This window comes from Charadrius vociferus, unplaced genomic scaffold (assembly GCF_000708025.1).
Source record: "Charadrius vociferus isolate BGI_N301 unplaced genomic scaffold, ASM70802v2 scaffold1413, whole genome shotgun sequence".
Taxonomy (NCBI): Eukaryota; Metazoa; Chordata; class Aves; order Charadriiformes; family Charadriidae; genus Charadrius; species Charadrius vociferus.
The window spans coordinates 251,751-275,284 of record NW_009647827.1 but is presented as its reverse complement, the minus strand read 5'-3'; the positions used below and the strand labels follow the sequence as shown (position 1 = coordinate 275,284).

At 43.3% G+C, this 23,534-nt stretch overlaps 2 protein-coding genes across 2 annotated transcripts in view; both read right to left on the bottom strand.

Moving 5' to 3' along the window:
- PTS (6-pyruvoyltetrahydropterin synthase) overlaps window positions 1–1,781 on the bottom strand; it is a 6,697-nt gene extending 4,916 nt beyond the window's left edge. Inside the window, exons 1-2 of the mRNA XM_009882476.1 lie at window positions 1,775–1,781; window positions 285–344 (exon numbers count right to left, since the gene is read on the bottom strand). Coding sequence (XP_009880778.1) covers window positions 285–344; window positions 1,775–1,781 — 67 coding nt within the window. The remainder of the gene's footprint in view (window positions 1–284; window positions 345–1,774) is intronic.
- A 1,537-nt stretch (window positions 1,782–3,318) lies between these two features.
- BCO2 (beta-carotene oxygenase 2) lies at window positions 3,319–22,797 on the bottom strand. The gene is made up of 12 exons (XM_009882453.1): window positions 22,689–22,797; window positions 15,431–15,635; window positions 14,160–14,371; window positions 12,570–12,685; window positions 10,527–10,629; window positions 9,186–9,314; window positions 8,882–9,042; window positions 8,146–8,313; window positions 5,820–5,957; window positions 4,936–5,118; window positions 3,811–3,921; window positions 3,319–3,432 (listed from the first exon to the last, which is right to left on the bottom strand). Exons 1-12 carry the CDS (start codon window positions 22,795–22,797, stop codon window positions 3,319–3,321), a joined length of 1,749 nt encoding a protein of 582 aa, XP_009880755.1.
- Between the last annotated feature and the right edge of the window lie 737 nt (window positions 22,798–23,534).

The window sequence follows — 23,534 nt, the reverse complement described above, 5'->3', positions numbered from 1 at the left end:
TGCTCCTCCTCGTCCCTCGCGGGTGTCTCCTGCGCACGTACGGGGATCTGGTAGGAGCCACGGGTACGGGGAGAAAGTGAAAAAGGCCGTTAAGAGCCGCTGTGTCGGCCCTACAAACGCAGAGGTAGGGCAGCAGCTCCGATGGACCGTCGGTGCGATCCGCTGCAGCAAATGCTCTCTTACACCAGCTGTGCACTAGCTCATCTTTCACTCAGTCACTGAGTGGTGCTGAAACCTGGAAGCTCTCTGAGAGCAGCAATCAAAATCACGGGAATCACCGTGAGGATGAGAAGCAGCTGTTGAAACATTTCTGCATGGGCTGCCAGGGAAGAGAAGGACCAGCTCTGAAGGATGGAATGTGAAACTGAAAAAACACACATTGCATTTTCCATTTCAAATTGCTGTTTTTCATCTGTGTCCAAGTGGGCTTGGTACGATGGTACAGGGAGAAGTCAGGGTATTGCGTACCAATGAGCCAACTTCTCAGCTTAGTTCAAATTCTGCTTTAGAGAACATACGCAAAACCTATCTTGGGCTGCATCAAAGTTCTTCATTTGCATCATCTAGGCTGCTGGGCTGGTGGACGTGAGGCCCAGGAACAGAATGAGTTGAGATGTGCCCGAAAAAAGTGCGTCAGTGAAACAACACAAGCTCAAACAGCAGAAGAGTTTCCTACAGGGCGGGACTGGGGTGTGTTGCATAACCAGATCAGAGATGTGAAATTTGTGCATCTTGCCTTTTTTCTTTTCATCGTCTTTCCTCTTTCAAGCGTTCCATCCTCTCATTTATCCTGTAGAGGTAATGTTAGCAATGATTTGGCCTGCGGCCAACAGTTTGACTTGCTTGTGATTTGTTATATTATGACAATTGCAAGAACTGTGTTTATAAATGCATTAGTGCACAGGGGTGGGTGTGCCAAAGGACAGCTGGCAGGCTCTGAATGCCCTTGTAAGGTGTTCACACAGCAATCCAAAGAGAAGCAGTTCACAAAGCAATACGCACCTGAAGGGACTGAGATACCTAAAATAACTGAACTCCATCTGCTCTACAGCACTGTGGTGTCTGAGGAGCTATTGTTAAACCTTTGAGAATGGCCCGCTCCCTGGTCATTTGCCTAATTTGAGATTATCATCTTTACATACAGTAAGTGTACGCAGTAGTCCTTCCCTGCACCAGTCACAGGAAGGGGCTGCCAGGCCTGGTGATTCAGTTTCTTCCCTGGCAAACTAATTTGACCTCTGGGATGGTTATGAACCTGGCAGACTTGAAGAAGTGCACTCTGGTAATAACATTCATGGAGTTCAAGTAGAGGAATCCATAAAGTGTGGTGATTTTCAGAAAGCTGCAAGTGTTTGAATGGAGGTAACTGCATCAACTTACTCCCTTAATTCTCGGGAATTCTTGGTGCCCCAGGGATAACAGAGTATCTGCCAGTTTGTCAGAGTGGGAAAACTCAGAGACTCACGGCAGTATCTCCAAGTTCTGTATAACAGGAAAAAAACAGCTCCTAAGGTAGTGGAATACAGCCTGTGTGCACTCAACACAGGCAGGGGCTAAGATTGCATGCTGCTGAAGCACAGCTTTATAAACACAGCACTTTGCACTGCAGGGCATCTTTCTTGCCCTGAACTATTGATCTACAGCCCTGCCTTGGGTACTCTGGCTGGCTGCAGTTCACACCAGGTTGCACATGAACCTCTGACACTGCCTTTCCCCTTCTCACCTCACCAAGAAAGAAGTTTAAAGAAGAGCAGCAATTGTGACAGAACTCTACCCGCCATCATTAAGCACTTCCTTAGTATCATTCAGCTTCCAGTCCTGGAAGCTCCTACAGAAGGGCAGTTTCCCTGGCTGACATGGCAAGTTAGAGACAGGAGGCCGTCTGGCAGGGCTGGAGCACCAGCAACACCATCTAGTGGCTCTGTGTGATCAGCTTTGGCATGAGACTCTCCCTCTGCCTTCTCACGGTGCTGCAGCCCTTGTACAGCCCTTGGTGTACCATCCTTGTTTCTCTCCCTTGTCTTTTCCCAAGATATGTAAGGAAGGTGAGAGGAGATAAGGCTGGGCTGTTTGGACAGAGGAGTCAGCTCTGATTTGGTTCTGTGCTGCCTGGGCTGGCCTCTGGAACGTCAGGAGCCAAAAAAAGGCAAAAAAAGCAAAGCAAGTTTGCAAAAAGGAAGCAAGGGCTTTCCTTCAAACCCTAGGGCACATGGGCTCATTTTTGCTCAAGAAGTGGTTCAAAACATTCTCCAGGCTTCTTAAAATGAAGGAATAGAAAAAGTCCTTAAGCCAGGAGGGGAATCTGTTCTCCTAGAAGGCTTCACTTTTCACGGTGTCCTTAAAGGCAGACCCTGCAAGTGAACTGCTATAGAGGGCTTCCCTCAACACACCTATCCACTCACACCTCAGAGTTCAAGAACTGTAGGAGCCTGGATGAGGAAGCAAGCATAGAAGAGGGTGTTTGATCTGCTCGACTTCAGAGCAAAGGGATAGCAAGGCCACAATGGCATTCTACAGGTTTCATACTGATTGAATTAGGAGGAGGGCAGGAAATGTTAATCGTCAGAGCTGTATCCAGCTATGCTGTTTAAGCAGGAGCACGGTGGAGACATGTCATGCATGTCTACAAGACCATGGAACATAATAAAGTGTGTGCCAGGGTTGCAGCTGTTGCCTCTTGTGGCACAGCACGAAGCTGGCCATGGGTCTCATGAGGGCAAGAAAAGAAAGGAAGAAAATTCACAAGGTTTTATTTGAGGGCACCGTTAGTGTACAGAGAAAAGCACTACAAGTACAGCTTCTGTAAATGTTTGCATTTACTTTCTGGGCTTTACTGAAAGCAATCTTTATTGCAATGGGGATGAAATTACATCCCTTCATTGGCCCTACATGTTACTAGTTGGTTTTACTCGTCTCTTCTGCTTTACACATTTCAGCCAAAGTCACTGCCTTAAGCACTGATATTCTCTTCCCTTCAGAGCACATTGCTACCAAGGGAAGGTAATGGTCATCATAGTTTCCATTTTCTCCCTTGCAAGTCTTATGCATGGCAACCTTTGTGAACTGCTGCTAACTGGTCTATCAGGATAGTCAGAAAATTAAGATAAAGCAGTGGGCTGTTTGAGTGAAGGGGCTTCTGCTTTTCTCAGACCCTTTGCCATATATTGTTAGGAATAGAGCAGTAAATCAGAGGTTACGACAGAGAAAAAGCACTTCCTTCATCCAGGGCATAATGCAAAGGTGGGAGGTAAAAGAAAGCAGAGGTTTCTTTCTGAGCTTGACCTGGCCCTGAGTTACAGGAGGCGACAAGGTCTTCAGTCAGTGGGAAGTAAAGATGCCGTGGAATCCATAAGGCATTTGCACTGCGACTTCTGCTCGCCCCAATTCTCTGAAGGTCTCTGCATCCAAGACAAGCAGGAAAGCACTTCGGTTCTGCAGGATGAAAGGAAAGCCAGAATGAATGCCCAGGCTGAACTTCATTCCACTGTCCAACCCACTGCATCTGTCGCCCACAAGGGAGCTCAAATGTAGAACCAGGCCATATGGTCAGGTACAACCAGATCGTGCAGACTAACCCAGTAAGACAATTGGCCAGGAGCACTGAGTCACAGGTGCCACTCAAGAAACACTGACATTCCAAGGTATGCTTCTACTTGAAGTTTGCCTGGCTGTGCTTGGCAGTTGCAGGGGCACACACCTTGGGGAGCATGGTGCTAGAACTATCTGTTAGAGAGCCTCAAATTCAGTTTCGTGGCTTAGAAAGTATACCTAATACTATGTGACTTTGACAAACAAGTAGCAGTAAGTTACCTCAGTGGGGGAGACCACAACAGACAAGATGACTCCACTGTCTTCAGCCGTGGCATTAGGCACTGGCACAAACACGGGCTCTGATGGGTAGGATCCATCCTCCTGCCAAATCTAGGAAGCACAGTAACATATGGATGTGTTTCATTTCATTTATACGTGTCTACTACAGTTAGCAGTCTTGCAAGTTGGAGTGCTCCTCACAAGGATGACCAGGAATACTCTGTGCTCCAAGAAACCTGTAGTTCAACCTTTTAATTCCAGTATTATGATGGTGTCAGTGTTGTGACAGCATGCCCATTGTGCCAGGCATCATGCAAACAGGCAGTGAAAAGGGTTTCTATTACTCATTTTATCCAACAGTTTGCACTGGCACAGGTATAAGCTGCAGCTCAGAAAACACCATCATCCTAGCTGGCACAGCCACCTTGACACCACCCTAGTGCGGACCGTGCTACGCCCAGGCATTGTGGAGAGAGGTACTGTGCCAGCAGAGAGGAGATGTATCACCATCACCACCTGAGGGCATAGCTGCTGCTGCTATTGCACCCCAAAGCCGTGCTGAAAGAGAGCACTCTTACTGCAAAATGAGTATCCGGAGCAGAACAATTAAAATGGGTGTCTATTTCTGAGGATTACTAACTCTCTCTAGGCTCCAGGAAAGTCACTGAATTATAAGCGTTTAACTGTTTGGAGATCATTATTCCCTGCTTAAGGGAGACATAGGAAAAATCCCAGCTTGTGTTTGCAGTTGGAAATATCCTAAACCTTGTTTCTTGCCTGAGTCATAAATACTTTGGCAGTTTATCTCCAACTGCCTCTGCTACTTGGGTATTTTCTGTACCATTTGGTAAGAGACGACTCTTCTTTGGCCTGGAAGACACATGCATATTGTATTCAACCCTTTCTGTTCCGTCATCTATCTAGGAACCTGGAGTGATATCCTCTCCTGTTTGGTAAGTGTGCCATATTCATAAGGTGCTAGATGAGAGATGAAATTAGGAATCTCACCTCAGACCCATTTGAACAAAGATGCCTAAAGAGTAAAGTGCCAAATGATGTATCTTCAAGGCCAGTTCAGTGGAATGACTCCCGTTGCTGAAAAAAGATAATCTCACTATGCCTCACCTTGAAATTCTTGGTCTCCACGTCAACCTTGATCAAGGAATCTCCAACCAAATGCCGAAAACCACATCCATAGAAGTAACGGTACCTCCTACCATTGTACCGAGAGTAGTTGATCTGGGGGAACTCCAAGCCCCCAACCTTTTCGAAGCCCTCAGGGTGGAGATTTTCATGTGTGCACCAGACCTAGAAGCATGCGTTACAGGAGTGTCAGTACAGCTTTTACCGGGTAGAAGACCTGACTGGTCCCACCAACCCACTGCCCAACCCTTGTGGAGAAGAAATGTTTAAAGATGAGCTTCATTGTACTGAGGCAGGTGGAAGCACCAATTCCGTCTCCCTTATCTGTTTCACCCAAAGAACTGATTCATCATCGCAGACCTTGGAAACTTCAAGGATCAGTCTAGTGTGAAAAACAGAATCAAGGCCATCTGCACTCCTAGCTCAGGAAATCCCAGGTCCAGTACTCATCAATCTGATGTACAAAGTACACACAGAGAGGACTCCACTCATAGTGGACAACACGTGTTCTATACCACTGAATGCCACTCTGTAGGGATGTTCAGAGCTGCAAGCAAAGAGCAGTTCTGTACCCAGGTGAAAGCGTGGAGGATTTTGTCAATTAAGAAGCTGAAGTTTGCCCAATTATCGTAAAGGCTCATAATCCACTTGGTCGTTTTTGGTAAATCACAATCTGTCTTTGCTCTCTCATTTAAGGCAATGTGGTAGTCTTTGTACTAAAACACTAAGTTCCATCTTAGTAATGACCAAACCTCGCTTGCTTGCTTGGTGGACAAGATCTGAGAAGATAACAGCACAGGACGATAACCGTTGCAGGCAATCTCACCACAGCCATAAATGCAGTTATGTAAGTCTTTAATACATACCTTGCCATCTGCATCTTTCACAGCCCTTGCCAATGTATAAGACAGTGGATTCAGATTCTTCCCCACAGGCGTGTCTGAATTCACATTCAGTGGGAGAACAAAGCGACGAGGGAAAGCTCGGGATATTGAGTCATAAACCTATTACAGAGACAGAAAGTTATGGTGATGGAGAGAGGAGAGTGGCATTTTGGGCTAAGTGCCCTTTTTGGGAACAATTCTGAAGTTTTAGACATTCTTCCCACCCCTGAAATCTTCTTCTTCTTTCCATTAGCAGTTTTACCAAGTTCTGGTAAGGGTTCTGCTTGTTCCAGTACTTTGCAGTAGAAAACAAAGACAACCAATTAAATGGGTCAGCATTGCTTTCACAGTAATTAATGCTGAGTTGGGTATGCAAATCACTCAGTTATCCTCCAAACCCAGCATTGGGACAGATGCTGCTCTGTGTTTTATTCAGTTAGAACAGACTTACATTGATTGTTTTTACAGCCTCTCCCCATATGCCCCACTGACTGCGTGACTTAGGCCCTTCTTGCACACCATGCTGCTTGCCGTTAATCTCGGAGCATAAATGTTGGCTCTCCGTGAAATTAATGAAAGGAGGGGCTTGTCCAGAGGATGACTGGAAATGTGTGACTAAATGCTCTACATCAGTCTCTGGAGGAGTCTTCCTCTCCCCTGGATGATAAGGCGAGCAGAATGAGACTACTGTACCTCAGTTCAATGCCTGAAGTTAGCCTGCATGTTTTTGCTCTTCCATTCTCAGGTGCACATGGACTTCTTGTTTGGGAAGTCTAGGCTAGTGGTGGATTTACTTGGGGAGCAAAGGGAAGAGCAAATGAGCAGCCCCCAGCATGGCAGACATTCATGGGGCTGCATGAGAGGAATAATTCCACCATTGCCGCTAAACTTCTGTTGAAGCTAAGGTTAGAACCCATAATACTTCCAAATACTAAACCTTCTAAATAAAATAGGTGGCAAGGACCCTGTTTTGGTGTTTTTCAGTTACTTCAGTCTGTGACTCACTGGTTCAATGTGAAACTTCACTTTAATCATATGTGTTAATCTTGAAACCCTCTTTTCAAAGTTTTTATGTCTTATGTAGCCACAGTAAACTGATTGGTTGAGGACCTCTGCCAGACAAAATATGGTTTGGTCAGCAAGCCAAAGCACTAAGCCTGCTTCAGGGAAAGCAGACAAATCATGCTCAGGCATGCCCTAGTCTTTCGGTGCTGTGTAAATTTCAGAATCTGTTCTGAAATGACTTGCACTCTTGTGTGTGTATACAGTTTAATGGCTATGCTACTTGTCAGTTAAAGAACGTGGGTGTTGGAAACACATGCCTAATGTTGACATAAGGACACCTTAAGACAGATCAAATTATAGCTCTTTTGTGCTCAGAGAAGGCTGAACAAAAGCTGGAATCAGTTTGCAAAGCAAACGGTCCTACTAACACTATACTGTACTTGAATTAATGTTCATCACATCCTTGCAAAAAAACAACAAAGGAAAGCAGAACAAAATGACCCTACAGGGACACAACTATACATTTTTCAGATGAGAACTGACTTGCTTCTAGACAGCTCAGAACATAGACAGAGGAAGTTCAGATTTGTTTCAACATGTTGTAGAAATGCCTGCCCTTCACCCACAATACGGTGGGTTTCCAATAAACACATCTGCATTACAAGAAACTGAAAGCACCCCTACTTTTCCAGTGTATGACCTATGCAAAATAATGCATCTTACATGCCTTTAAATGGTGCTTTTGACACAGCTGGACATAATAAGTGATTTATGAGTACATGCTGTCATGAGGTGAATGTGAGGAACAATGTAGAGGTCTGCGTTATTTGTATTTCTGTGATTTACATAATAAAGGCTGGTTTTCTGAAGGAAATGGTTTCTTTTTCTTTTGCCCTTTAAAAGTCATGCAAAAACTTATTTTGCATACTTTCTTGGGGGAAAATTTTTATTACACAAGGATACAGAAAATTAGTATCTCTACAAATGAGATTTTAAAACAGAAGTACATTCGGCCAGGCTGATGGAGATCTGTGTCACACACCAGTTTTAGAAGTTTCAAGGAAACACTTCATGGAGATTATCTGCTAAGAGATTTAAAAGGAAAGAAAAATACCAACATATCAATAGATCATAATTTTAGTTTTTCCATACAGTCGTGGTTCCTTTCCCCAGTTCACACTCTCAACCTTGTGGTCCCCCATAGTGTTCTCCATTCTACTAACCCGAACTTTGCTTCAGAAAAGTAACTCAACCAGCACAAGGCCTCATCAGATCCTACGCAACACAAATGCAGAGATCTTACCTGATCTAGACCTTCCCCACTCCTCCGCAGATTCTGAAGTTTGTAAGTAGCCAGAGTTGTTCCATCGTCCTGGCAGCACAGATCAAGGACCACACAGCCATGATCTTCAAAGGCATTGATTTGGTGGAAAGTAGCAAAGGGCTTACTGTACCATTGCCCTGGCAGCACCTGCAGTGACCATAAGAGCGCCTAAATTTCCTCTCTAAAGATCCTAGCCACACCTTGGAGAGTTTTCTCTTCTCTCCCCCATTTCATTCCCCACTCATTCCTTGGTATTTGTCTTCTGCTCTTGTGTTACTACAGAATGGCTCCTTTAAGCCAGTAAGTAGGCAAAACCAGATGAAGAAAAGCCAAAATGTAAAGCAGCCCAGAATAGGCCCCTTGCTGTCATGACTCCATCCCTATGAGATCATTCCCAGGCTATGACTGACCATTTTATATTCTGTAGTACTTGGGAACTGCATTTCACTCCCTGTGCTGCAGTCTCAGGAACGCCAAACTGCTTATTTCTGCCTGTTGTTTTAGTGCTGGCAAAGAAATTAATCAAAAGAGAGGAAAATGCATGAAGTAATCCCATTTCTAATAAACCTACACCCATGCTTATAAAGCCTATATTGCAGTAACTTCTTCATTGATTCATACAGCTATCTGTGGCTGCTAGCCAACACTCTTCTCTTGGGATCTAAGATTCCAGTTACAGCTGTACAGCTGCTGGAAAGGGCACAGATTCACCTACCTCCCCGGTGTGCTTATTCACCACATGGAAGCAAGTATTGTACTGAGGCTCCCAGCTTATCCCTTCAGAAATGGCTTTTCCACGGAGTTTGGAAGTGATAATCTGCAAAAGATTCAGCTTGATGGGTTGCTCAATGAAAATGATGTAGTTTTCACTCATTCCTGAAAAGCGAAGGAAAGAGATATCATCCGAGTATTAGGCAAATGAGATGATAAAAAAATCTCGGGGGCAGAGGGCAGTGAACAGCCCCTTCTGCCTTACAGTAGGCTAAATCCAAAGAGGCTGAGATAGAAAGCATTCTTACCAAAGCTGTGATAGTAGGAGGGTTTCATCTTATCCAGTGGAGCAATGGAGCACAGCACTTTCGCTCCCTCTAATGTGTCACTACAGTTTGACTTTTGTGGAGGTACCTGAATGATATTGTACCTAGACCCTGGAAAGGAGAAAGGGTGTTCATCACCACTGAGATGTGAGTCTGTCCACATTCGTGAAACCAAAGACAGGCTCTGTTCCTTTCTGTTTCCCTAGAATACTAGGAACCACAGTCATAGCTATACTGAGCAGAAAACAAAAAGCCAGTTATCAAGTCAATAAAACATCAACAGAGGATTACCTAGCAAAAAAAAAAGAAGCTTGAAAGGAAGTAGAAGGATCTTCTCGGTCTGCTAGAGAGCCATCTAATTTTACTGTCTGCAATGCATTCCTTATGTTAAGTCAGAGTACACTATAACAACAGGAGCAGGAAGAAACCCAAGTTCATAGCTTGTGTTATCAAAGGAAATGAAAACTTTGAGCCTCGGTGATGATTGATGCTCGCTTAATAAATCTGAGCATATGGGCAGGGAAGAATAGCACATTTGAATAATAATCTGTAGTTTGGTCTCTCCAGCTGAAAACAGCATGTGCTGCAAAGCTAGATGTTGCTAAAGCCAAAAGGAAATGAAAACAGCAAGAATAAAAAAATGATCAAAACTGGGCAACTGTTCAGTGAACAGCAACCAGCCTGAGGTATCGTAATAAAGGGCAGTGGCTGTCTTCAAAAGCCTAGGGCACCTGAAAAAGAAGGCTTTCATGTAACTAACGGTGAACGCTAGCTCTGAGCAGCTGTGTTGATGTAACTAGATCCCAACTAGATGTAATGCACATAGTTTTGGGAAGAAGAAAAATATCCCATAAAATTCAGCTTTGCTGTAAGATAGCCAGGTCACTGTAATAAGTTCCACCTTCTCTCCTGTATAAACCATTACGGTCCTTATCAAAAGCCAATTATTGTAAATGGAAAAATGTATGGCTAATTGTCAAAATTCTTCAGATGAGGTTTCAACACTGGATGGGACTTTAAAAATCATTCTCCTGTTTTCCATCAAAGCTTGGGAGAGGAAGAGGGGAATCTGTTCGATATTCACAGGCCACAGTCAGAAGCATCTGAAAATAATTGCTGAGAGAAGTCAGCTTTGTGGGACAGATCGACACTCTGAAATAAGAACTAATATCTGGTTTGCCATCATTTTGACATAAAGAGAAACAGCAATTTCAAGGTCTCTTTGGACGCTGAAGTTTCTTCAACAACTGCTCCTTCAAGCAGCAGCAAGAAGCAGCCTGTACACCGTGCCCACGAGCCAGGCCTGGTTGTGCCCAGTCTTACCGTGTTTCCCATAGGAATTGCCCATGTTGTACGTTGTCCCATCAGACTCATAATGAGGATGAGCAGTGGCCCCATTCACTGCAACAAATTTGCTCCAGTCTACCTGCAAATGCCAAAGATTTTCAGTCAGTACAGAAGTTTCCTCTTGCTCTATAGTAAGCCACAGTCTTTCGAAATGTTGGTTTCATGAAAGTCTGAGGAAAAATAGCTTAATGATTATGGCCCTAATGTGGGATCTGGGCTTAAGCCTTCATTTTGCCATCGATCTTCCTGAAAAACTTGAGAATTAACAATGTTTCTCTCTGTGTTAGTCCTACCAGTAAAATGGGACGAATAACACAAGCCATTTCTCTGGGAGACATGAACATTACCAATGGCAGGAAGCACTGACACGGGGGAACGTTGCCCATACAAGCATTTTAGTGAGGACCCCATGTAATAACCAGAGACAGACATGTGAAGAGACAGTCACTGCCCAAAAAAATCACAAAGTTTTTCAAAAGCACCGGTAGCTAATTGACAGTCAGTGTTTACTCTCCTCACAGAGAAAACAGTTTAGCTTCACTGTCTACAGCTAAAAGGAACAGTTAGGGCAAAGGTACAATTGTGAGCACTATTAATATTTATTCCTAGTTCCTGGGTTAGGGTGTGGTTTGGGCTCAGACAGTGGAGGGGATGTGTTGAGAAGAAAGTCTACAGTAAAAAGTTGGAGGAAGATCAATCATGCATTGAAACATTGAAGCATGGAAGATATGCTTCTTTTCCAAAAATCTAAAAAGATGGCTTTCAGGTGTCCAACCTGAGACCCTTTGGAAGGACCCAGTAGAAAAGAGTGCCACACCACTGAAAGCTTAGAAAACCATGTCCTTTTAAGGCATCTCAAATCGGAGAGTTTTAATGTGAAATCATTCCTTCCGTTTCTTCACTTAGCCAAAAAATAACAGTCTGCATCTAAAAAGCAGCTTAAGGGGAATTTTTTGTTTAATGACAAGATGGCTCAACAGAGCTGAACATTCATAGTAAAAATACCCACACATCTTTTCATCGCTGCATTATGGTTTAAAAAACAGATAAAATTGCAAATAGTCAAACTCTCCATTTCAATATGCAAGTAGCATCCTATACTTCACAAACAGAGTTTCTTCATGACTCACAACCGATCCTGAGGGACTCCTGGAATGCCTCCCTCGAGATCTGAGGGTATGCCGAGTCTGGTATTTTGTGGTATTAAATAGTTTGTGGTAACATACAGGCATAGTAGTTAATACTGTCTCAGGAATGGCAGAATCCTTCCTCAGTCCTTCCCACAGTTGTCCAGCCCAGCAAATACCCAAATCCCCTCTAAGGATGCAGGCAGGGGGACATATAGCTTATTCTGTCATTTCACAAGTCACATTCTCCCCTCAAATACAGCCACAGTCCTGTGAGATGATGCACTGAACATACAGGAAGACTTCTACTCTCACTTTTTATTCATTTGCTAGCATGGGAGAAAATAAAGTGTCAGCTGAACTTTGACTTGACTTTACATTGACTTCACCACCCCTTTGCAACAGAGGTTTTAGTCAAGCCTTTGAAGGGCCGTTTTGGATTGTTTAATGCTGGGGGTGTAAGAAGGAGATACAGGGAACAGATAGGAAGAATGAAGAGACAGGGCAAGAATACATATCTGAGATCAGTGATGTTAACTTCTTCCTGTATGCACTTGTATTCTTCACACACTGGTAGGTACAAACAAGTCCAGACAAGTAGCGAACGCTCTGGAAGAACGCCAGCTGTACCCAAACGGAAATGAGTCTGTATCTGTCTCTCCCCTTGCTTGCTACAGTGGGCAGTGACTGAATCTTCACTCACGAGAGCTGCCTTATCGCTAAGTAGATTTTTCAGGGACTCAAGCACACCGTGAAGAGATGCTTATGGCTATGGCCCAGAGCTGCACCGATCATTTCTTTTGAAATCTGGGTTCCCCCTTGCTGCTCTTAGAAATGGCAAGGAGTGATTCTCCTGTATCATAAGCTAACCCCCTATCCCATCTGCCCATACCTTTTCCTTCGTTTCAAGCGTTTCCGGGTCCACTTTGTACATGAAGATGTTCTCATTGCTGACATAATAGTCTCCTTTATACACAACGTAGTTCACGCTGGCATTGTCACTTGGTTCTGAAATGAAATCCTGGAGTTGTACAGAGCTCTGTTTAAGCTCGCGTCACATTACAGCAAGTTAGACATGTTTAAACAAATAAACCCATTTGCAATGACACTAATCCCTCTGTGCTTGATTAGAAATATCTCACTAATCTACAAAGGCACTCAGGAAACTGTCTGCACAGGTGAGTTCAAGATGAAAGGACACGGACTGGTTCTTGTGAAAATCACAACAGTGAAGCCAAGATAATCTTCATACTTCCATGTGCCCTTTGTTTCTGACATCTTATTTCTTCATATCCCTCTCCCTTTCCTCCCCAGCCAAAGTCCTCTCCTCTGACAGCCATATGAAGAGTGCCATGTTTGATTTACAGCATTGGAAACAAGAAAGGCAAGACTTGGGCTGAGGGGAGGGCAGGGACACTATTTGTGTGACAGGGATTGGACAGGGAATGCTTCTTCTTCCCTATTCTCTTTAAAACTGAGTCAGGGAGATGCCTTTTGAGAGCTACACTTGCACAACAGCCAGAGCTGTTCTGGCTACTTCTAGGGCAGCTGAGGCTCACTAGCCAGGTGGCTGAGAAGAGCTGAGGAAAAAGTGATTCCCACAACTGAACATTTTGTGTGTGGTGAACACAGAGCCTGAAGATGGTATAGGAAAAGTCCGGAGGACAGACACTGTAGTGAGGAATAGTCTACCTATAAAAAGTCAAACAGGCAAGGGTGTGCAGGAACAACGTGCTGGAGCTCGAGAAAGAAGATGAGCTATGTTGACAGTTCTGAAATCTATTGAGAGAGCTGGGAGGGGTGGGGAGTTGGGGAGCTAGGCAGACCAATGAGGGAAGGTACCTTTGAAGAGAACAGATGACACGGCAGGGTGGGATCTATCTCCTCAGGGAAAATAGGAAGGAGAAGATGGTCACACCAGTGAGCAACAAGTTGCAAACTTTAGGTCTGTTCTGATTTTAGTGGAAAGTACTTTGCTTGCATTTAAGCCTCCTTCTTTCCTGACATACACAAAATCCTACAGGTAGTGGTACTTCCCTTCCTGTGTGATACTGTCTCTCACCCTACTCATATCACCTCCTGCATCTTAGTACAGGAAGGGAAGGATTAGCCCACTTACCCTACAAGCTTAGCAAGGCAAGGTGTTTTAAGGGCAAAGCTGTGTCTCAGGTAGAACAGCAGATTGTAGTGCTCATTATCAGGACTGCACAGGATCTTCTTTGAGGAAAGATTTCTGTCGGAAATTTGCAACAAACTCTGGAATTGAGTGAGCTGAAGCGGCACTAAAACATTAAACTGAATATGCCTCTCCCAGCTAAGTCTGACATCAACTTGCTTTTTTGTTGTTGTTGTTGTTCATCTTCTTCTAAGGAAAACATGGGCTCAGAATAGGCTTACCAGGCTTCCTCACATCTCCCTTTAAACATAACCACAAGTTCCCCAAGAAAGTCTCAGAACATTTATCTCTTAGAAACCCTCTTACGTGGCATCTCAAAGCGTGACATGAAGCGCCCAAAGACACTCTTGCATGGGTCTGGCATTGCCAGCGTCCCAAATTCTGAGACCACGATGCGGTTGTGCTGGCTGTTAGTCAGGTAGGAACTGCTTTGCAGAAACTTGCTCCGGTATGTCACCGTGCCATTCTCCAACTGGAATTGATGCAACAGGGCCATGCCATCAAACCAATGGTTAAATCTTCAAGAAGACATAAATAAGAGGACAGAAGTTGAGCGCTATATCATGTTCTCCTATACTGTTCCCTCTTGCCTTTGGGTTTATTATTGTTTGTAAAAAACTAATGCCCAGATCATGAACACTTAAACATGCATAGCCTTGTGATGAGTCTGGGAAAACATTGAAATTAAGTGAAACAAATCAAGCGTATTTGTAGCTGTGGGACCCGAAGTTAGATGCTGACTTTCAGTGAGATTTGGGCCCCCTATTTTACTTTTGAACGTGGACATGAGGGACTTCTGAAAATGCTATGTATAAGCTTTTGGGCAAAATCATCTATACCGGTAAACCAATCACTCTGCAGACTTCTGCATAGGGAATAGAAATTATACTTTACTGTACAACTGAAAACCCAACAGCACAAGGAGCCTTTAGCTCCCAGCTGTTTGCAGGATGCTATTCTCTCCAAAATGAAAAATCTGTGAGACTTTGAGAAAACATTATGGTCTATCTCTGGAAATATGATAAGGTGATCACCTTTGTCCGGTTGCTGCCATCAGCTTTGATGCAGAAAGAGCTAGATTAGTCAGTTAGCTAGAATGGCAGATCCCAAGCCAAAGGCAGTAGTTACCTTCTTGAAATAATTTTATATATTATTTTTAAAATTAGATGGATAAAGCAACTCACACAATTTAGTGCAATCAACTTTACAAATCCTGCCCTGGATTTCTGAGTGCTCGTGGGATGGACTTTTGTTAATGACAAAGGACTAGGAGTGTGGATGTTTTAATCCCCGGCTCTGTTCCCTCATTATATCATTCTGAGTAGGTCACAGCCTCTCTGTGACACAGCTTCTCCAACCTTAATAAGTTAACCATGCTCCTGTTTTCAGAGCCCACTGGGAGTTTCCCAATGAGAGAGCAACTGTTCTTAAAAGAATGATAACATAAGCATTTCTTCCTTGCTTTACTTAAAAAGAAACTACAAAGTGCACCAAACTGTGAGACTTTCGGGGGAGTCCCCTTTAGGTTTATTCAGACCTCAGACCAGAATCATTTGACAAACCAAACCTGGACTTACTTCTCCTCGCCAAACTCAAACTTCCCAGGACCATTCCTCAGAAGATTGCCATTAATCCATTTGGGAATATGTCCTTTGATCTTTGCTGAGATGGGCTGAGGAGTCTCCTCTACAGTCTGCACTAAGGGCGAGATGCATTGCAAACCCCTGGGGCCGTGGAAGGTGATTTGCTCTTTTGATGGGCTGGGCAGGAAATTCTTTAAGCCTGTAAAGAAGAGGCAAGAACAAAAATCAGGTAACTGAGATTTTCACTTGAATAAACAGACAATTGCTAGAGCTTGAGTTTGGATGTCTAGAAGCATAGCATTCCGCATTCTGCAAGCAGCCAAGCTATAGTGGATATTGCAACTAAAGCTGTGTTCCCATAATACCCCACACATCCACAGGGAGCAGAAAATCCACTGGATTTAACTCTACTGCAGTTAATCTGTTAGAGTCACCTGTTCTGCAATCCAAAGGTGGTAATAAAATATGCAATGATAGGAAAGAAGAGAACTTTTAATTAAAGAAGCTTAGAGTTGGAATTCATTTCAATAAGTAACTGAGAGCAACATATGGATATTTATTATAAAAATCTATGAAGTTGCAAAAAAAAAATCTGATCCAAGCTGGGATGATACACAGAGTAATGTTGAGGGGGAGCACTGAAAATAATCTCTCAGTGATTTCTGACAAGCAGCCTGCTGAAAAAAGTGACAGAAAGGAGCTAGTCTGACTGTTGCAGCCCAAAGCCACAAGCACGTAGATGTAATTAGGCACCTTGTAAAGCAATGCCTTTATACGACAATGTTGCCAAAAGCAAGGCAGAGCTGGGCACACCTCAGATAGAAAAACTGCATTCTAAAACACGCTCTAACTCCACCTTGGTATCACAGTCATGGGCGAGCTAAAGAGACAGAAGAGACTGTACACACTGGGAGATTTTCCCAGGACCTGTAATCTAATCAGGCATCGCCCAAGGAGTTTCCAAACATAAAGCAGAGTGCAGAAAAGTAACACAGAACACATCAGGAAGAGGTCATGATACTTAAGCAGGATACGCTGCCAGCTTTTTTACTTTTGCTGCATTTGAAATCTTCCTAAAGTCTTTCTACTGTTCAGTCACCAGTGTTTGGCCTTCAATCTTTATAGCCATATTCATAATTGATTCTTCTGTAGACCCAGATTTTCTGCCTTTTTGTTAGCAAAGTAAGAAAAGTTTTTTTTGTAAAGTCCTTAACTGCAAAAGCTTTTGCAGTAAAGCATACACAGGAAAGAAAAATCAATACCGCATAGAGCAAGCTGAACACAGAGGACAGGGACAAGCACCATCCACTGCTTTGATGTTTGGAGCATTGCAATTAAAGATGTGGTTCATTTCAACTCTGTGCTATCAGATTGGATATCCAGGCAAGCCGTAGCTTGTAACAGAAGAAATGTTATGAACATGATGTTAAAGAACCCAAAGTCTTGGAATATAGGTTGTTGAATACAGGTTGTCATGATTTCTCTACACTGCCTAGGGAGGACTCTGCTAAGTAGGCATTATGTGAAATGCAGTAGACCAGAAGCTCATGGGGTGTTGAAAGGTGTACAGGTGAGATCTCAAACTCACCAGTACTATCTGATTTCAGAAGCTCAAAAAGGCAATCGCTGGCTTTTCCCCTTGCACAAAAAAAAACCCCAACACCAAAACCAAAAAAACCCACACCCCCCAAAAATGGAAGTTGGGAAGAATACAAATGAAACTGAGCTGAAATACATTTACAGGACAGGACCAAACAGATTAAACAGATTTACCTGGTAAGTAAATAAGCAACAGCAGAAAAGGATAATTTCTGATGGAGCCTCCTTTTTGAATGCAATATCCCCCTTATTAGGCATAGTTATAGGACAAAAGAGTCAAGAAAGCATGAACTGATTGGAATGCTGTGTGCTAACAGCACACAGTTAGTTATTGGCTCCAGTAGCCTGGCTTGCAAAGCCCCATCAACACAAGGATTGTTTTAGCAATCCATTTAGCTGCAGAGGTGGATTTACCTAGAAAGTCCACAGGCTGTTGCCTTCCTTCCCAGTGCTATCACCTCCTCATCTATCACAGGCTTCATGTCCACAGGTCAGTGGAGTTGCTTTACTACGCAGCTCCATCCTTACCGTGAGACCATTGAGCCCTGAACTAAACTAGAACTGATGAAGATTTAGGTGTAAGTAGAACACTGATACAAAAGGACAGCCTGGCATACAGAAACGTATTCCCGAACCAGGTCTCGCACAGACAAGAGCACACACTAAGCAGAGTCCAGACTGATAGTGAACTTCATTCTGACTTCTTGAGGTAGCAGTGTGTTCTGGTTATACTGGTCACTTTCACCACTAGTCAACGTTCTTTAATCCAAGTGATTAAGTGAAGCTGCTGCACAATTTACCTGTGAGCCTCTGAAACCATGTGTTCACATCTACAGAGGAAATCTACTATTTCAGACAGGACAGTATCTGCAAAAGAACCGAGTTGGCAGACAGCATTTTTCGAAGCTTGCTTCTTTAGAACAGCTACAGACAGGATGGGTGTTAGGCATGCAGTAAGGTAAATTGCAAGATCCCTTCAATGTAGTTCTCCGGCTCGCCAATCCTCAAATCCTTCTTTAGATCTCTAATATGGTAAGTCAGCTAGATAAAGAATTCAAATGCAGGGCTAAAGCAATTAACCTCAAACCACCAACATCCTCTCCCTCTTAAAATTCAATTAAGTTCTGATTAAATCCTATACGAAGCACTCAATCTGATCCCAACACTAGTGCTTCAGAGTATTTCCTTAGACATAAGGAAGTAGAGGCTTTTCATATCAACCAACACCTGGCCTGCTTAGTGACTGCCATGCAGCTTTAGTAGGCCAAGCTAAAGTTTGTAAAGATATGCAGAAAAAATGAGAGCAATGTGTCCCTAAGGAGATATTTTTGCATCCAAGCAGAAACAAAGATGATATGACTGAAGATGGCACTACATAGAAACTTCCTGGAAAGCAGCATAATTACATCTGGGTATTTAGAAAGATAAACTTCACAAAAGAGCCTAAACAGGACTGGAAAAGACCACGTAGCTCATCTCCTCCCAATTGCTGTCCCAGAAAGTCATATATGTGAACTCTGTCTTAAAAGTTATTATGTTTCCTGGCACTTATCCCCTCTTTGGAAGACTGCTCATTGCCCTGATGCTTAGAAAAATCCTTTGAATTTACAGAAGGACTTTATTCATATGACAGTTTGTCCCCTTTGTTCTTCTGTCAGCACTGTTACGTGCTTTGGTAGTTCTCCCTCTCTTGTGCTTACCACATGTTGTATTTAGAGCAATCATACCACTTCCTCAGCTAAGCAAGCCAAGTTCTTTTCATTTTCCTTCTCCTGTGATAACCTTGCCATTCACATGATCATCTTAGTAATCCTTGCTGAAATTTGATCTAGTTAGAATTCATCTAGCTAGAATTCATTTCAAGACATAGTCTAGAAAGTGTCTGAGAACAGGCTACATACAATAAGAATGTGTACGTTAATACCCTGTCCTATCAGACTGTTGTAGTACAAGGGACATAAACTAGGAAAATGAAATGTAAAATGTAATTGAAGCAACCAAGGAAACCTGCTGCTGCTCAAGTCCTCTATACTGCCCCAAACCTATTTAATTATTTGCCTAATATTATAATAGAGAAATGGTAACTAAACATTATTTATCTATGATTCAGTTAAAGAACTAACCACCAGACAATGTAGCATTGCTGATAAGCAGGGTATTCCTGTCAAGAGAGCGAAGAACTGTAGGCCTGGTCAGCAAACCGAGAAAACCACTTGCAACTGTGAAGATCAGAGGAGAAGCGGGTAAAAGGTAATTCCGGCAGGGGGAGATCATGACCACAGACTCATTGACCACCTACTCAAAAGAGAACAATGGAAGAAGAAGACAGAGCCTGCACACTAATGTACATGATAAGTGAAGAAATCTTGACCAGTCATTAAAGGGAATAACAATGAATATGTATTAATTGTTTGCATATGTAATAATCAAGGTATAAAAGGGGAGATTTTTTGAACTAAGGTGTGCTCCCAGTTTGGGACAAGCACGCCATTTCTGCGCATTAATGGAATAAACTTGGAAATACCTCTGCTCTGTGTGTTATTGGCTTGCACACTGGCTAAAGAATCCAGATTTGGGACAAGACCAGACAGAAAGAAACAAGCATAGCAAGATAATGTACTACCTTTCCTTCTGGGAAGCACTCAAATGAGCTGAAGAGCCTGACAGTAATGCATGCAAAATGTAATAAAATCATGATAACCAGATGAGTCAAAGCAGAAGTTTTCAGAAACATGAGAAGTCATTCTTGGACAATTCTGAAAACCCAGGAGGATGGGAGGGGCGCAAGGAAAAAAAAAAAATATGAAAAAAACCCCAAAGCAGGATTGCTCTGGTGAGTCTGTTCTGAAGAGATTCAGGACAAGAAACAGAAGACAAAAATAAGCAATGACCTCCTCTAAACTCAGCACAACACAAAAAAAGTATGTCTTATACTTGCATTACATAAACTGCCTCAGTATTGCAGATCACTGGTCTGATCTGGAAACAAGGTGCTGTCAGGAATTCCTTAGTGACCAGCATCTATGAAGCAATGCCATTTCTCAAATCACCATTTGAGAAATGCAAGGATGGGGTGTGTAGTCACCCAGGTGCTTTGCAGGGACTTTATGCAACCTGACTTTTTTTTTTTAAGGTATCATTATCTGTGCAAGGTACTGAAATTTCATCAGTAGCAGCAGGAGCAAACAACGCAGACTAATTAGCACATGGAGCTAGGACCAGAAGTGCAAGTCTAGTGCACTCATTCCCCCCTGTCAGCACAGGAAAGGCTTGCGTTCCAAAAAAATCAAGCTGCTGCAATACATATGCAGGACAGTACCATATGGAATAAACAAATCAAAGGAAACAGTTTTGTTGCTAATCCGTGAGCAACCATAGCTGCGTTTAAAAAAAATATTTAAAAAACCCACCATGGCTGCACATCCTACACTTCTTCCCTATTAAAAAAAAACCCACCTAAATCTGAATAAAGTCTACCCTCCAAATTTAATCATAGTTTAGTACCAAAACCTGTTACATTTATCTGCACCTACTCTGAAATGCACTGAGTAGATGGAACACAAACACTTCCTACATGAATATACTGTTCATGAGCAATTGTAATAAAGGTGCATCACCTTCAGATAAGAGCTCAGTCATAAGGTTTAACTTATTGTAACACCTAGCCACCAAAGAAGGCACCAATCTCTGGAAAAGACAGAAGACAGTCTGGTTTTTAATGCTGAGCAGCATGTAAATAAATACTGACTCTGCTCTACTGTTCTGGCTACACTCCAAGATGAAAGAACTTGAATAAGCAATAAATCCCAGTGGGGACTACTGTATTTGCTTGAACATAATACTTGAAAATCAGCACAAGATTACAACCTGCCATCTCAAAAATCTCATTTCTGGACTTTAATTTCCATTTTATCACAAACCTTTAAAAGTAGGCTTAAGAGCTAAAATTCCTTTGGCACATCAGAGTAGAGGCAGTGCCAAATACAGCATTGTATTTTTTCCTCAGATCTTTTCTAAATACTGGAAGCAATTACTACAGAATTATCATAGCCTGGCATTGTTTGTTCATGTACTGTTTCCATTCAAAGAGCAGCATGCCATGATTTCTCTGCCTGTCACAAACTGACATCCTAGCATTGATTATTCATATCCAGAAACGGTAGAACCAAAACAAAGATCTTGAAAAAGTTTCTGCACAGAAGAAGCTACCCCACCTGCTTTGGGTACAGTAGCAATGACTCAGACATTAAATTGTACTTAAACAGCAATGGGTGGGACAGAAAATCTTAACTGTGGATGGCAGAAACAGAAGCCATTTGCTAACCGTGAAATTGAAATCACATTGGATATAGCAAATCCACTTTGATTTTAAACTACACATTCAAATCCAAGGCACAGGGACCACCACCATTTGTCTCCACGTACAACTGCACAGTCTCATTGCTTGACTCGAAAGGACGTCCAGGACCAGACTTAAGGGCAGACTTTAGTAAACAGAATGGTCACAGTTAGTATTCTTCAAGCAGGGAGAGTGAAGCAAGAATTCTGTTTTCTCTGAGGATCCACGCAAATTCAGACTAACTGTACAGCCAATTTGGAAATCCTCTGGTACAAGGTATGGGCCACATTGTGATCCCTGTAAATCACAGATTGGAACAACAGGGCAAGCAAACCAGCTTCCCCCCCCTCAACTGAAGTCGCCGTTGCTATTGATTTCTGCCACCCAGACTCTAGCCGTCACTCTCCGCTTTCACCAGGGCTGAACCCCGCAGCTCACCTGCGTATCCCACACTGATACCTGAACTGAAGTTGTTGCACTTGCCTTGTGTCTGCTGGGAAGTCCCCGTACTTGACTCCTTGTTCCATCTAGCTTGTTGATTTCCCATTGTGAGGGGCTCTGCCACCCACTTCCTTGCTAACAGGCAGAGAAGCAAAGAAGAACATAAAAGAAGTGACAGAAAACACAGGGAAAAAGAAATGGAGAAAAGGAGTGGAGAAAGGCTTGTCAAAGGGAGGTAAGGGAGAAAAGCAACTGTGCACTGTGCATACTCTTGCATATGAAGTATCTGCTGATTTCCCAAAGACACCTGTAGAAATAGATTCTACACTTCAGGGGTGGACTTTCTCTGACATAATCTTTATTGGTTCTTATTTTGTGATAACAGATCTCACTCTCTTAGACCCCCCCAAAAAAAGATAGCTCAACTTGTGCAATGATGGCACGAAGTACAGAGTTTGGTGGTGATACAAAATCCCTTGGGGTAGTTTCCCATTTGTATGTTCAAATCAAAGCTTCAGTAATGTCGCTGTTCTAAACAATCCTCTCCCTTTCACAGCCCGCTTACACATCTCACAGCAGGCTCCCTTGCAGAATCTGCTGCCTACTTGTTTTCCAGCTCTAAACCATCAGTATCTGCTAGTAATCCGAGGGAATCTGTGCAACGTACTCGCTTCTCCTGTTTATCTTTTCAAATATAGACTAAATAACAGAGAATTTCTGGCTTCTAACAAACACTTCAAATTGCTTAGTTCCTAATTTCTGATCAATAGAAATGAAAACGCTCTACCGACCTGTGTCAGCAGCAGCTCCTACCCGCAACAGAAAACCCCTTTCCAAGACGATGGCATAGAAGGATTTGTTTATGCATTTTACCTGGAATGAATTGCATCAACAAGCAGAGGAAATACCGCAAATTAGCAAGCAGGAGGCTGATGGCAGACAAAAGGATTTCGGAAAACATATTCCGCTCGGAAGAAGGCATCGGATCGGAGATGGTCAGGCAAAGGTATGGGAGCCAGGATGACAGTGTGCAGCCAGCACTGATGGATCGGTTGGAGAGAGCTGCCTGACATCATCGTTTCAGAATAAGAGCCAGGAAAGTCTGCCCTAGCAGGGCACGAGGAATGAGCCTGCCTGCCTGCCTGCACTGCTACGGCCGGCCAGGCAGCCCCAGGGCAGGCAGGCACCTGCCCGCAGCCCCAGTGGCTCAGCAGCCCTCAGACCCGCTCGGCAGCTGGGCCAGGGGAGTTGCCAGTTGGAGCCGGAGGAACTGGAAGAAAGGGGAGAAGAGGAGATGCGTCGATGTACCGAGGTAGCCAGGCTTCGAGGCAATTCTTTTAAAAATTCTTGTCACCTTGTCTTGTCTTTTTCACCTGTCAAAACCACTTTTTCTTTGTTTTGTTTCAAAATCTGAGTAACCCTTTTGCCCCTCAAAGAATCTCAAGGCTTTAGGAATATTGGTTGCCACACCAGAGTAGACCATCGAATCAGGGAAGGACCAGTGACAGGCCGTGCTCTGCGGTTTCAAACTAAGATGGACCTTAGATGGACCCTCTCCTTCAGTATGCCGAGAGAAGGCTGCTAGCACTTTGCGAAAGCACTGTGATGGCTATGTTTGTTTCATGTTATTAAGCAGCTCTTAAAATCCACTCTATGTCTTGAGAGAGAGCAAGGCAGCATACACAGTACTCTAGGTTCCAGTGTCCTTTAGATGGGACA